Here is a 14,656-nt window from a genome sequence, read left to right as displayed (position 1 = left end):
GAGTAAATGTACTTTTAGTTACTTTCCACCACTGGTAATGATCAGGACAAGTTTCCCAAAGCACACAAAACTCTGAGCCTCCACAACCTTGACAGACATCAAAAGCTTAATGGCAGCCTCGGAAAAGAGCAGCAGCAGGGAATTTGGATTAAAATAAAGACACCTTGTAAAGTAAACTGAAGAAACTCGTCGTCTTATATGAGTTTTATACAACGATATTGTGACCATAGGTCGCTACTTGGTATGAAAACCTCCAGCTGTCTGTCCGTCCGTCAGTCATCTCAATATTTGGGAAAACACGGCCACATTTTAAAAAGTAACTTTGGAACGGACAAAATAAGAGCTTTTGGATGAGTCGCTCCAGCCCCATTTTAGCTGTGAGGAGGTGGTTGTAAAAACTCGGATGAGGAGCAACAATAACAGAAATCCACCAAACCAGGTTGGAAAATTTATGAAAAAAGGTAAATTAAGGGGAGGGTGTTTTGGTCTGTATTTCCCCTTTAAACAACCAACCAGGTCTGTGCAATTGTTTTTGTTAAAGTTGATCCAATTAAAGCAGAAATAAGCAGTTTTCTGCTGACATAAGCAGGAACCATGAAATCGTTTATTATTATATTCAGGCGGCTAACAATGCTCCCTAATGTCTCTGTGGCGCTTCTAGGAGCCGCAGTCTACCTCCAAAACTATTATTTTATCTGTAAGAAGCTCTGTCATTAGCATTGGTGCATGAACCAGCCGACCGGGGCTAAAAGGATTGACAGACAGGTCAACCAATCTGAACAAGAACAAGAGGCGGTCCTGATTGGTCTCTTATTTTGGATGGGTGACCCAGTTTAATTGACCAATGACAGAACTTCTCACAGATAAAATAATAGTTTTGGAGGCAGATTGTAGCCCCAGGAAGTGTCACACACACAACATTTCTTTAGGAAGCATTGTTACCCGCCTGAATAAAAAATAAAATAAAATAAGCAATTCCATGATGCCTGCTTATGTCAGCAGAAAACTACTTATTTCTGCTTTAATAGTCTTAAAAGACAAAGAAGCGGCTACACTGTAGCAAAGTGCCAATATTTATTTTAGGACGTAGCCAAAGCGCCAGTGCTCGCCCAGCAGTCTGCTGTCACCCAGGCGGATGCGTGCACACGCCCTTTTGGGCGAGGTCGCTTCTCGCCCTTGGGGCGTCTTACTGGTATAAAAAATAACCCGCTTTGAACATGGGCATTTATTTCATGTTATTTTCTCTTCATCTCTCTGTAGTCAGTCAGGGGATATTAATAAAACCTGGGAATAAATCCTTACCAAACGATTTCTTCACCAATGTGTTCCTAAAGGTGTCTAGTAACATATCTAACAAAGATTGAAATTCAACATCCCTAGGAGAATCTTTGACAGCTAGGGTAATTCAAGGTCTCATTAACTTACTATACACTATAATATGAGGGAAACAAATACTCCCAAAAAATCTGCTTTAACTCATACCTCGCGATCCCCGTAGAGCCCGTAGATTTCCCGCTGTACCGCGCTGCCATGCCCGTAGAGCCCGCATAGTTTAATTAGCTTTAATCATTATGAAAGGATTAAAAGTATTAGCGCAGATTTTCGCTGATTCTGGCTCTTTAGGCCCGCCCCCCTAACTGTATCCGGTCATTTCCGGTCTGGACCGGATCCAGCTTTCCGTATCCAGTCTGAGCCTGGGCCATAGTCCCGCCTCCATTGGTTTACTGTGTAACAGAAGTGGAAGCTACTGGGCGATGGAACGCTCGTTTTTCAATCTGATTTTTGCGTTTGGAAACTTTGATCCAGTCTCTACACGCCTGGATTATGATCCCCGCACATATCGTGCGTTTTGTGCGCGAACGTGTCCACGTGTTACCATAGCGCACAGTTGGCTTTTTTCAATGCTTTTTCATGTAAACACTGGATGATAAGCAGAGATACAGCGTGGCAACGGATATGTCTTTTTCAATGGGGTTTTTTGTATTCGAAAGCTTGTCACCGAGTCTACACGTCTACTAGATGAGTCGCGCACAGATTGTGCACGATGCGTGCGCGTGCCCACGTTAAAAGGTAAGGACAATTTGGCAGCTGCTTACTACAGCTATGTTTAAAATGGCAGAGAAAAAGTTAAGTAGCATGTGAGGGGTCAAACTAGGTGTTTTTAATTGTTCTGAATCCATTGTAAGCATTTGTTTTGCACGAAAAACATTCATTGGGCTAAAAACATCCCCAAAAAACCATGGTTTAGTGATGAGTCATCGCTTTTCACAGTTTTATGAGTTCCATTTCTCCACTAGCTCTCTCTCCCCATACAAGGTAGCCAAGGGCACGGTACTATAATCCAACCCTGTACTCCATTTTGCACACTGTGATAATCTAAGACGAGTGGCATGAACCGTCCTTCCCTGCTGGCCTAGACTCTTCTGACTCCTGGCTACCAAGCTGTGAATTGCCTCCTTCCTTTTGGTCAGGACTGCCGAGTCACTTCCTATTTTCTTGAAAACCTTCATATTAACCCAATTTCAAGCTTACCCCCCTCAACTCTGGCCAGGGTTCAATCCAATCTTCCTCATATCCTACCTTGCCTCTACGCTGTGTTTGCGTCTGCATTTAGTTTCATCTGTATGTAGATTGGATGTTAGGAATGTTGGTGACTGGATATCCTATGTTACTTCTGTAGCGGATCTGTTTTCTAATAGCACTCTAATACCACGGACTGTTGCCTTTCTGCGTGACAAAATGTTCATGGCACTTACTCTGAACTTAAACATTTTTTTTAATCCTTCTGGATGAGTGTAAGTAAGTAAGTAAGCCTTGCCGAGCCATGAGTCCGATATGACTCGGCCGAGCCATGAGGCTCATAGGGCAGGAGCCTATCTCCTGTTTCTGTAGCGTGAGGCAGCTTTTGATGTACAAGTACACCCCCTGGACATGACGCTAGTATGTCACAGGGACTTACCCCCAATCCAACCCTTGATGCTGAGTGCCAAGCAGGGAGGCATTGGGTCCCATTTTTTAGAGTCTTTGGTATGACCCGACTGGGATTTGAACCCCGATCTCCCAGTCTCATGGCGGACACTCAAACCACTAGGCCACTGAGCTGGTTCTGGATGAGTGTACTCATGGCTAAATTGTACAGTTAAGAGGAAGACGGCATAGGGGAAGCACATGCAGGCAGAAAAGAAATGCTGCGGTGAGATTTGATCCTAGGCCAGGAAAGGGTACATGCGGGTCCAAAGATAGGGGATCTTAACTATACCTCCACCACACTGTGCTTCAATATTTCAGAGCAGTCGTCCTTGTGATGCGAGTGCACTTGGAACAGCATTTTACAATGACAATCAAACCCAATATAATATATAACATATCGTCGCTGTCGGGCAGAAACCTCGTATCTCCAGGTTTCAAATTTGTAATTTTTTTCGCAAAGTAAAGCACTGCTTCATCCTACAAGGCCATGGCACAAAATAGTGAAAACAGCCGATCTACAAGCACACAACGCCTCGCGGTGCGAGGCATTGTGTGCTTGTAGATCGGCTGTTTTCACTAGTTTAAATCATTTAAAAAAATATAAATACTAAATAACGGTTTTGGACATACAAGGTTTCCACCCGACAACGACGATAATATAGCTTCATTAAAGTGAATCAGCACAATTCTGCAAACAGAGATTGCTCTTACCTCGTACAGCGGCTTCAGGAAGACAGGCCGGTGCTCGTTCATGTCCAGCACTTTGATATAGGCCTGCAGTTGTGGGGATGGAGTCAGAAAGAAGGAACTATATTTAAGAAGGAACTTTTTTGTGAACCAATGGTCCAAGAAATTGAAACTCATTCTACGGCTGTGTTAATTGTAAGTCTCCCTGGATAAGAGCGGCATCTAAGTGATAATTATTGAAATCTAGTAAACACTTAAAGACCCATACATTTCGGTGCGCTGGTACAGGGGCTGCACCGCGACTCAGCGTGTCATGTATGCCTTGATGTGTTGCAAATGTATGTATGTTTTGAACACATGGCTGCTGTGTCGTAAGACAAATTTCAGTGTGAACTGACAATAAAGTACTGTAGCATATCATATCATATCATATCATATCATATCATATCATATATCATTTATCATTTGTATTAGTTTTATGTGTTTTACCAAACTCCCTCTGTGATTCCCTTATACTTGACCGTTATACAGTGACTGGCTTGCCAGTTGTCTGTGGAAAACCTTCGTTTTCGTAACTACATGACCTACATGTACACATTTATAGCTCACCTCATTGGACTCGATTTAGAGTTGTCTTGGCAAAAAGTTGACTTTGCGTCACAATTTCTAGTTATTATATTTTTAACTTAAAGATTTTTTGGGGGGCTTTTGTGCCTTTATTGATAGGACAGTAGACTGACCGAAAATGGGGAGAGATGGGGAGTGACACGCAATAAAGGTTGTCAGGATCGGGATTCAAACCCACGACACGCTGTCAGGCTGGCATTGCCTAGGGTTGTTATCATTGACGTCTAACCTGTGTGGTTGCATTCTGGTGTCCATCTGTAACTGTGATGGTCAGGTTGTAGCTGGAACGTCTGGCCGCATCCAGGCGCCTGGCAATAATTATGGTCCCCGAGTTCCTCAGGATGTCAAAGTCCTTTTCCTCATCGCCACCTGACACAGACAAGAGGGGGAGAAAGAGACAGAGAGAGAGAGAGGGAGTCATATCTGAAATAAAATAAAAATGCACAGCACACCGGTCCTTGTGAGGTGCCGGCCAAAGGAACGAACACTATTAAAAAAGGAGTTTAGCCGCACACTCGTAGCTGCCGATGCAAGCTTTTTTATAATAAAGGTTTGCATCAGCAGCCAGCTACGAGTGTGCGGCTAAACACATTTTAGTTGTTTAGCTTGCGGTCATTAGGCAGGCCGCACAGATCACATCCTTTGGTTCCCCAGATACAGTCAAAGTTGAAAAGCGGCGGGTTCAACCTCGTTCTGCTTTTAGTTTCCTCTTCACATGTGCTACGGAGAATGCTTGAGGGTTTACAGTTGGAAGGAAAGCAGCTCTGAGGTAATTATATCATAAACTACAGAGTTTAAGAGCGCTGTGGGGGACGAGGCCAACATGAACAGATTTCGAAGTGTAAACTTCATCTAAAGTAGCAATTTACAATGGCCTTATTCCAATGCATTAACCTGTGTCTATTAGCCTACTGTAAACTGTCAAGCTTGTGTCAGGCGAGGACCCAGAAGCAGACGATAAGCAAGGCAGAGAGAGCATTTGCCGTAAGGGCTCCACATTTTGTGGAACAATCTTCCTCTGGAAGTTAGACAGGCTACCTCACTGGCCACTTTAAAAACTTTTCTTAAAACTCACTTTTATAGAATAGCTTTTAGCTAGAGTACTGGTCGATGGACTCTTTGTTCATCTAAGGATTTATTTTTTATTTTTTGCTGTTGGTATTGTTTTAACTGCATTTGTCCGTGCTTTTGTTTGATGATCTTTTGTTTTGTTTTTGTTCCCCACACCGTTGTTGGGGTTTTGTGATGTGAAGCACTTTGTAAAATTGCTTTTGAAAAGTTTATAGATCAAGGCCAGTGATAGTTGAATGAAACAATGAACAGGCTTACAGCAGCTGAGGCAGACAGAGACATAACACACAATGCAACAAGCAGCTCCCAGGGGTGTCCAAAGTGCGGCCCGGGGGGAAAATGCGGCCGATAAAACATTTTATACGGCCCGCAGCTTCATTCCTAAATTGTACTATAAATGGAGGAACACGTTATTCCAACCAGTTCCTTTCCCCTCCATCAGGCGCCCCGGCTGGCCAGGGGGAGGCAGTATAGAGACCAGGATTACTGCATGTTTTTGTGGAGGGTTATCTACCCTAGGAGACACGGGGATAACATGCAAACTCCACACAGAAAGGCCCTTTCGCCAACCCCACCTGGGGTGTGGGCGCTGATGACGTGGAGGAGAGAACACGCCCCCAGCACCCACAGCTTCCCCCGGCGGGAATCGAACCCATGCAGGACCTTCTAGCTGTGAGGCGACAGCGCTACCGAGGGGTCAAAGAAAGGCTATTTTGTTGTATTTTTTACCTTGCACGTCTGGTTACGTTTGGTAATGTGAGTTATTTGTGTTTTGGTCAGAGCACGTACACACCTGAAAAAATACCATTGATATTAAATATTGATGATGATAGTTAAATAAAATATTGTAATTGCGACGCATATCGTTGTTGTCGGGTGGAAACCTCATATCTCCAAGTTTCAAATTTGTACGTTCTTTCGCAAAGTAAAGCCCTGCTTCATCATCATACAAGGCCGTCGCACAAAAGTAGTGAAAACAGCTGATCTACAAGCACACAACGCCTCGCGGTGCGAGGCGTTGTGTGCTTGTAGATCGGCTGTTTTCACTAGTTTGAATAATTTTTAAATGATTAATGCAAAGCGAACGGTTTTGGACAAACAAGGTTTTCACCCGACAACGACGATATGTATGTGACTTTGTTATAGTCTGAACGAAAGTCGGCCCTTGGGTGTTCTAATATTTTCTAATGTTGCCCCCTCTGAAAAAAGTTTAGACACGTGCTAGACACTGGCAGCTACTGGGATCTGGAGGTGAGTGAACAGAATGAGTCCAGTTTTATAGGCTGCGGGCTGATTAGTGAAGTGGACACGGGTGAGTTATTGTCAGCAAATGCAGGACCGGCGAGGGAATAGAATGTAAGCAAGGAGGAGAAGACACAGGGAGAGAGAAACAGACAGGTGGTGTAATAACAGAGAAAAGTATACAATGAATTTTTTTTGTTTGTGCTGTAGCATCCCAGTTGAGGTGTTATGTAGATTAGTGCACAGAGAGTACAAAAAAAAGACTGTATCAAGTACGTATATCATAAGTACGTTTTCAGTGGTACCGGATATGCAGCTCGGCAGATAAAAAGGTGAATTGATCCCAGTGCATGACGGAGGAAGATATCACGATAAATTAGATCTCCACGATACGATTATCGTGAGTGTTTTTTATCACAATAAACGATAATATCGCTTATCATCCCATCCCTTCTCTCTTTCTCCCTCTCGTTACCTTACTGTTTATATATCTTATTCTCTTTTATTCTCTACCACCCCTCTCTTCCTGTTCTCTCTCTCTCTCTCTCCTTCCTTCTCTTCCTCTTTCTCTCCCTATATCACTGTCCCTGACACAGTGCTGTATCTTTGGGGAGACATTTGGCCGTGACGCATTCTGAACAGAATGCTAACCCAGCGTGAGTAAAAACTCACGCTTGCTGAACCAGATGGTGTTTATTAAGAAATCCACCTTTTTGAAGCCTCTCGGTAGCTCCCTACTAATCTACTCTTTTTAAATAATATATGTAATAATTCCGACATGGCCGCCAAATTCGTGTCAAATTGACCAGCTTAGTGGAACAAAATGTAATGACGTTCGGTTCTTGAATTAGACATCATTGACGTAGAGGTCTCTTCATCTCTGTTTCTCACTCTCACTCAGGGGACGTGCAGAGAATGTTAGAGAGGCAGGTGCTCACATTTTTTAAAGGGCCTTTTGGTGGAAACGTCGAAAATAGACGACCTCCAAGCTCACAACGTGTCGAAGTATAATGAAGTGAATACTGGACATGTGGGCATAAATGCTAGCCTTCAGGTATGGCATGGAAAGAGGGCATTTGCATTTCTTTCACCATAGTAAAAACTGCATTCGTGGTCTGGAGAGGCCACTTTTTACAGACAGATAAATGGGCAGGGGCTCAAGCCCCCTTTTGATGTCTATGTATGCACATGCCTGCTCTCACTCTTCACCTTTTTTCACACTCTTTCATTCTCACATACGCACGCATGTGCCCACACGCACACGCACACACGCGCACACACACACGTCACACACACACACACACACAGTACACTCACACACTTTGCCCCCCTTCACTGACTTCCTCTTATTTCAGTGGGTAACACTCATCGCTACCTGGGCTGCCGTGACGGCGGGAGGCCGGTGTCTGCTTCATTTGCTTGAAAGGAAAATAGGACGGTCCACATTGCTTTGTACTTTTTGTTCTTTGCTAAGACAGTAGGAAGGCTGGCAGAGGAACGGAGCAGTGAAACTGAGGGAGGCATGTGCACACAGACATCAAAGGGGGCTTGAGCCCCTGCCCTTTTATCCGTTTGTAAAAAAAAAAGTGCCCTCTCCGGACTATGAATGCAAGTTTTTACTATGGTGAAAGAAATGCAAATGCCCCTCTTTCCATGCCATACCTGAAGGCAGCATTGGAGAGAATTAATTGCCTTGTCCAAACTCTCCTGAACTTGAATGCAGCATATTATGTTGAAAAAATTGGCCTCTCTGTGTAGAAATCAAGCGGAGGTCGGCTATTTTCGATATTTTCACCCAAAGGCCCTTTTAGAGATTTCAGCCCCTGCCTCTCTAACATTCTCTGCACGTCCCTGAATTGAGGCACTGGCAGATTTGATCCTCAGGCACTGTTGTTACAAAGACATGCATCATCGATATCCATCAATGGATATTGTGTGCCATAGCTTTATGGCCTAGACTTTGGGAAGACCTTGGGAAAATGACATCGGTCTCACACCTCAAAACAGAAAGTACAAAGTCGAACATTATCGTTTGATGGTCTTTCTGCTGAAGATGACCTTTTTTATGTAACCTGGTACAGTATATTTTTGGAACAGGCATCTCTGCAGTCGGGCCGAAACCTCCTATCTCCAACACACAGATGTAAAGGGTGTTCAATAGCCCTGATTTATGCCAAAAGAAATCTAAAACCTCAAAAATGGAGTAAAGAGGTTTTGGCCAGACAGTGACGATATTCTTTAGTGGGGCTCTGTATGGGTCCTGTACATGAAAGGTAGCCCTGCTTCATCATACAAGACTGTCGCCCCAAAACTAGTGAAAATAGCAGATCTACAGGCACACGACGCCTCGCATTTATCATTTTTAAAATGATGAATACAAAACGGTTTTGAACGGTTTCCACCGGACAACAACGAAAAGCAGGCTTGTGATCCCCCGCCTTCCTTTTCCCTTTCCCACCTTTTCTGGCACGTGTCATGCAAGCTGTTGGAAAAGGTGGGAAACTGTTCCCCTCCTCCTTTTCATGCATGCCTTCATTCTCTCCGCCCTAATATTGCACCAAGCCTTTTTTTTGTTTTGGTTACACGCTCATCTGCCTTAAGTTAAGGTAAAAAAAACATACTGGCGCGGTCTGGCACGTTTAGCTCATTGACTATGACTCCACAGTATAGCGAGTCCAAAACCGTTTGTTTTGTGTTTATCATTTTAAAAATGATTTAAACTAGTGAAAACAGCCGATCTGCAAACACACAACACCTCGCACCTCGAGGCGTTGTGTGCTTGTAGATCTGCTGTTTTCACTACTTTTGTGCGACGGCCTTGTATGATGAAGCAGGGCTTTGCTTTGGGGGGAAAAAAAAGAAAAACTTGGAGATACAAGGTTTCTGCCCGACAGTGACGATAGCCTACTTGGCATCACTGCAACCGTTGCCCAAAACCCATGACTTCTTAACCATGCAGTGACATTTACCCCCAAAAAAATGAAATTAAGAAATAAATATTATATTCTGGCAGGCCGTAAACTATAACTCTGTGAATAATTGTTTATTATCTATGTTCGTATCTATTCCACTCCACTGTGTTCTAATCTATTAACCAGTATGAGGCCTAAGGGTGAAAAGCGACCTCGCCCTAAAGGGTGAGGTCGCCCCATCTGTCTTGGCCATCTGTCTTGGCCATGAATCCCTTTTATGCCCATATATGGAGCTCCCTGCTCTGAGTATCTGACATGACAGAATCCCTTTTATGCCCATATATGGAGATCCCTGCTCTGAGTATCTGACATCACAGAATCCCTTTTATGCCCATATATGGAGATCCCTGCTCTGAGTAGCTGACATCACAGAATCCCTTGTATGCCTATATATGAAGATCCCTGTTCTGAGTAGCTGACATCACTGTGATGTCACCTGTATGTTTTTTTATGCCCATATATGGAGATCCCTGCTCTGAGTATCTGACATCACTGTGATGTCACCTGTGATGTCACAGTGATGTGTCGGGGGAACCACAGTGGCAGGCGTTATAGACAGAAATACGGTCAAGTTGTGACCGTTCAAATACTAAACTGCGACCTATACGGTCGCAATAATTATAATAACTAGAAATACTGTTCCTACGAAACAGTGTGGGCTTGCTCGTGACTTGCTTCTGCAGAGTGCTAACTGTCATGTGAAGCTCAACCAATACTCCAGCTAACACCACTCCCAGATTTTCCACACCTCAATTAGCCAGTAGCTATGCCCCTCCCCTAAAAGCTTTTGTCCAATGCTAGCTTAGCAACCGGCAGCTTGCCAAGGCTGTTGCCAAGGCAAACCTTGGCAAGCAGGAAGTTATTCTAAGCTAGCATTGGACAAAAGCTTTTTGGGAGGGGCATAGCTACTGGCTAATTGCCCCTCATTGGCCTTTGTACTGTCTGCGACGGAACTCGCTATATAAATAATGAAGATAACATAGTGTTCTCGCCTTTCGGGCAAGCCCACAACAATAATATCAACAACTTTATTAGAGAAAAACACCAAGGCTATTCTTAGTGTTTTCCATTCTATTCCATTGCACCGTGCCACTGACTGCCACTGATTTCCGAGAGTGAGGGAATGTTGTTTTATGAAGGAATTCCTCTCCCACAGTGATATGATCATATATTTATATTCCTTTCTTTCTCTGTGCAGAAGCAGGCAGATGAATATCTCTCTCTGTGATTCCACAACAATGTGATCTCTCAGGATTACACATGAACACTTTCTCACTTGACACAATGAGCCAACCGTGGGCACCCCGGGGCCTGAGCTGGTGAGAGCAACCAGGGGCATCACACCAAATTCTGGGCCCTGGGTACAAGGATTCACTGCGGGCCCCCCATGAATGTTAACTATTGAAAAATAGCAGATATACAAGCTCACAGCGCGGCACCGAGTGCCGCGCTGCAAGCTTGTAGATCTGCTATTTTTGAAAAAAATATGAAAAAGTGTGCAAGAAACCCATGTTTCCATGTCAGTGATGCTCAAACTTTTTCATGTGAAGGACCCCCAAAATGATATGAATTTGGCCACGGACCCCCATCTCAAAATATTTAGTTCCAGGGACCCCCCCAGAAGCAAAATTTGAGTTACAAATGTCCGCTTAAAAAATACACATTCAAAGATTTGCACACATTTTCACAACTTTTCAAAAAATAGCAGATCTACAAGCTCGCAGCGCGGCACTCGGTGCCGCGCTGTGAGCTTGTATATCTGCTATTTTTCAATAGCTAAAGTTACTAGTGCCCCTCCACCTTGGGCCCTGGTAACTCAGTCCCACTTTCCTACCCCTTGTGACGCCCCTGAGAGCAACTATGTTTACCACATAGTCATCTGGCCCAGGGCTCCTGTGACATTGGCATCTTCTTGCTCAAATGTCCCTAGGGATGTCACAATTATTACGTAATCGTCTAATCGCAATTATCTGACATAATCGCGATTATTTTTCATAACCGTCATGATCGTTTCCATGTTGAAAATTGTTGGTATATTTTAATAGCTGAAAATAGCTGATCTACAAGCTACAGGTACGAGCTTGTAGATCATCTATTTCCACTATCAATGTTCTTTTTTAAGTATAAAGTTGTCAAATATGTCAGCAATTTCTTTGTATATTTAGGTTATGTGTCATATCATATCTACCATGTGCAACTTCAAAGCCTAAAAGCCAAACAGAAATGTAATTGTCAACGATAAAAACACAATTAAAGTGTTAATTATTTGAGTGACAATTAATCATCATGTAAAATGTCATAATCGTGACAGCCCTAAATGTCCCCCCCCCCCCCCCCCCCTCTTCTCGTTCAATTATGTTGGCTGAGCATACGTTGTAAAGGCCTTAATCTGTGCTGAACATTGAGCCAAAACAGAAGAACGTTCAGCAAGAATGGAAGAACATTCTGCGAAAATGTCATATAGCAAAAAATAGCTGCTCTACAAGCTTTGAGCTTTGTAGAGCAGCTATTTTTTGCTATATGACGTACACATAGAGTAGTGAAGTGTGACGTAATTTACACATCCTACCTGGTTCGAGGTTTTCTTCCCCCCATTGTGAATTCCCATAGACTTTTTTCATATCGCGTCATATAAAAACTGTGTTCCAATTATAAACAAATGATCTCAGCGGTTTGGATATGAAGAATCAACTGATGGTGAGATAACGCTAATGTTACTGTCGCCGAATTAGTTACATTTTCACCAGAAACAGACTGTATCAAATATTAATGACTGACTATCATAAACCATACAGAGACACCTCACCAACAATATCGCAAAGACCGTTTGTATATTTTTGGACCACAATGCTTATATGAGACGATTTTAAGATGACTCAATGTTATTCTCCATAGAGAATTACTTCCGTGGAACCGGGGGATGAGCGTGGCACGTCATGACTTCACTGTTCTATAGTATCAGTCTTTCATTTAGCCATTATTGTTATCCATCAGATCTGATCTTGTAGTCACAGACCAATCAAAAGGTGAGATAGGTACAAACACAATGGAGCAAGAAGGGGCCCTACAGAGGGATGATGAAATATCAGCAAATCAGGGATATTTCATTTTCAAAAGAGTTTTTGGTCATTTTATCATCTAATCAGGCTTTTATGAACACCCTGAACAGTTTTTAATTTGCTTCATTCAATATCTAGATATTTTATGTGAATGTTATCAGGCCCTCCAGGCTCAGGTCCTCTCCCCATAGTAACACACCTATTGTAACTTCAAAATCCATTTTAATCATGATAGATTCATTAAAAACACCCATTATTTTTTTACGGCCAGCTCACGTATTAGGAGAGTATTATGAGTCACCAGAAAAACATAATGGGTGTTTTTAATGAATCTATCATGATAAAATGGAGTTTGAAGTTACAATGGGTGTGCATGGAGTCCTCGTCCTGGAGGAGGAAGCCTGGTAACATTTATACATCAAATATCTAATCATTGAATCAAGCAAATTAAAAACTGTTCAGGGTGTTCACAAAAGCCTGATTAGATGATAAAAATGACCAAAGGTTTTTTTGAAAGTGAAATATCCCTTTAATTATTCAGGAAGAATGAGACCAGGCCAGGACAAGCAAATACAGAGGGTGGCGGCAGGACAAGCTAAGAAAAGAGAGAGAGAGGGGTTACAGAGCGGGAGAAAAAAAACACGGGGAGGGAGAGAGTGAAGGGATAGAAACGAGGCTATGTCGGGCGTCTGTGCGAACACAATTGGTCTGTGTTCGGGGGAGGGAAGCCGGACGGGGAGGCATGTATTCCTACGGGCTGGGGCGGCACCTGTCAGCAGGAAGTGTTGGGCGGGAGGAGTAGGACGAAGGCACTACATCCTCCTGGTGGGGGCTCCTCACTGGCAGGTGAGTCAGTAGGATACAACAGCAGCAGGGACGTGCTGGCCATTGGGAAAAGCGGGACAACTCCCGAATGGCCGGTTCATTCCCGGCCGGTCCAGGCCGGCCATTAGGAAAGTAGTGAAAACAGCAGATCTACAAGCACACAACGCCTCGCGGTGCCCAGCACGTCCCTGCATGAACAGCAGTGACAACGCAGAAATGTGTGAGGGGAGGAATCAATTGGTATAACGACTAAATTGGTGCAAAAAAGGGGTAAAAATAATTGGCTAAAAACCCTCTGGGACTCGAGGGAAAGAGGGAGGAACAGAGGATAAAGTGACAGTTGTCCTTCCCGCAGTGACTTGGCAGCAGATGAAAGGATGAGTAGTGCTGATCTCTGGCTGCCGGCTGGGAGGGAACACACCTCCTGCTGATGACTAGCTGACTCCCATAACCCCCCGCCCCCCCCCCCCCCCCCCCCCTGCCTGCCCCAAACATCCCTAATTTTCCCCTGGTTCCTCTGTCATTAAGTCTCCCGAAAAATGCATGATTGTGCATGTGCAATGATGTGGTGATGCGGCTGATTCGCTTTTAAATTGTCGAGCGTTACATAGTGGCCAATATGAGTCTCTGGTTCAAAATCTCCGTCCCCAGGGGGAGCCAAGGGATACTGCCCGTGTCCATGCCATCAATGTAATGGTGGCTTAATGTGGGCCTGGGACAAAACTTAACAAATGCTGCAATTAACTATCATGGTACAATAGAATATCCGCAGTCTAATCGCCGCGGGGGAAATGCCTCCTGCCGGCAGTACATGTATTTTATCACTAGGACGTTGCTCCTTATGGCCCTATATATTATCATTGTTGAAGTAGTCCCGTGTGTGCCATATCCTCGTCTTTGCACTGTTGGCATTTTCCAACAAAGCTAAAGGTTCCTGCAGGCATCATCATCACCCCCAGATATGTACAGGGGTGTCGCACCAAATTCTGGGCCCTGGGTACAAGGATTCACTTCGATTATTTTGTGCTTTAACTATTGAAAAATAGCAGATATACGAGATCGCAGCGCGGCACAGAGTGTCGCGTTGCGAGCTTGTAGATCTGCTATTTTTGAAAAATCGTGAACATTTGTGCAAGTCTCTCTTTTCAAATCCCTCTAAGGTTTTTTGAAAAACCTCTATGTCAGTGATGCTCAACCCTTTTC

The 14,656-nt window shown here is 43.8% G+C and overlaps 1 protein-coding gene across 1 annotated transcript in view; it reads right to left on the bottom strand.

Annotated features, from left to right (window-relative positions):
- fat2 (FAT atypical cadherin 2) overlaps positions 1–14,656 on the bottom strand; it is a gene marked incomplete at both ends in the record, with an annotated part of 123,233 nt that overhangs the window by 85,464 nt on the left and 23,113 nt on the right. The window contains 2 exons of the mRNA XM_080746806.1: positions 3,682–3,744; positions 4,514–4,653. Of these exons, the coding sequence (XP_080602932.1) occupies positions 3,682–3,744; positions 4,514–4,653 (203 nt within the window). The remainder of the gene's footprint in view (positions 1–3,681; positions 3,745–4,513; positions 4,654–14,656) is intronic.

The sequence above is a fragment of the Nannobrachium achirus genome, assembly GCF_963921795.1.
Source record: "Nannobrachium achirus genome assembly, chromosome: 17".
Classification (NCBI taxonomy): Eukaryota; Metazoa; Chordata; class Actinopteri; order Myctophiformes; family Myctophidae; genus Nannobrachium; species Nannobrachium achirus.
This window is presented reverse-complemented; position numbering and strand designations above follow the sequence as displayed.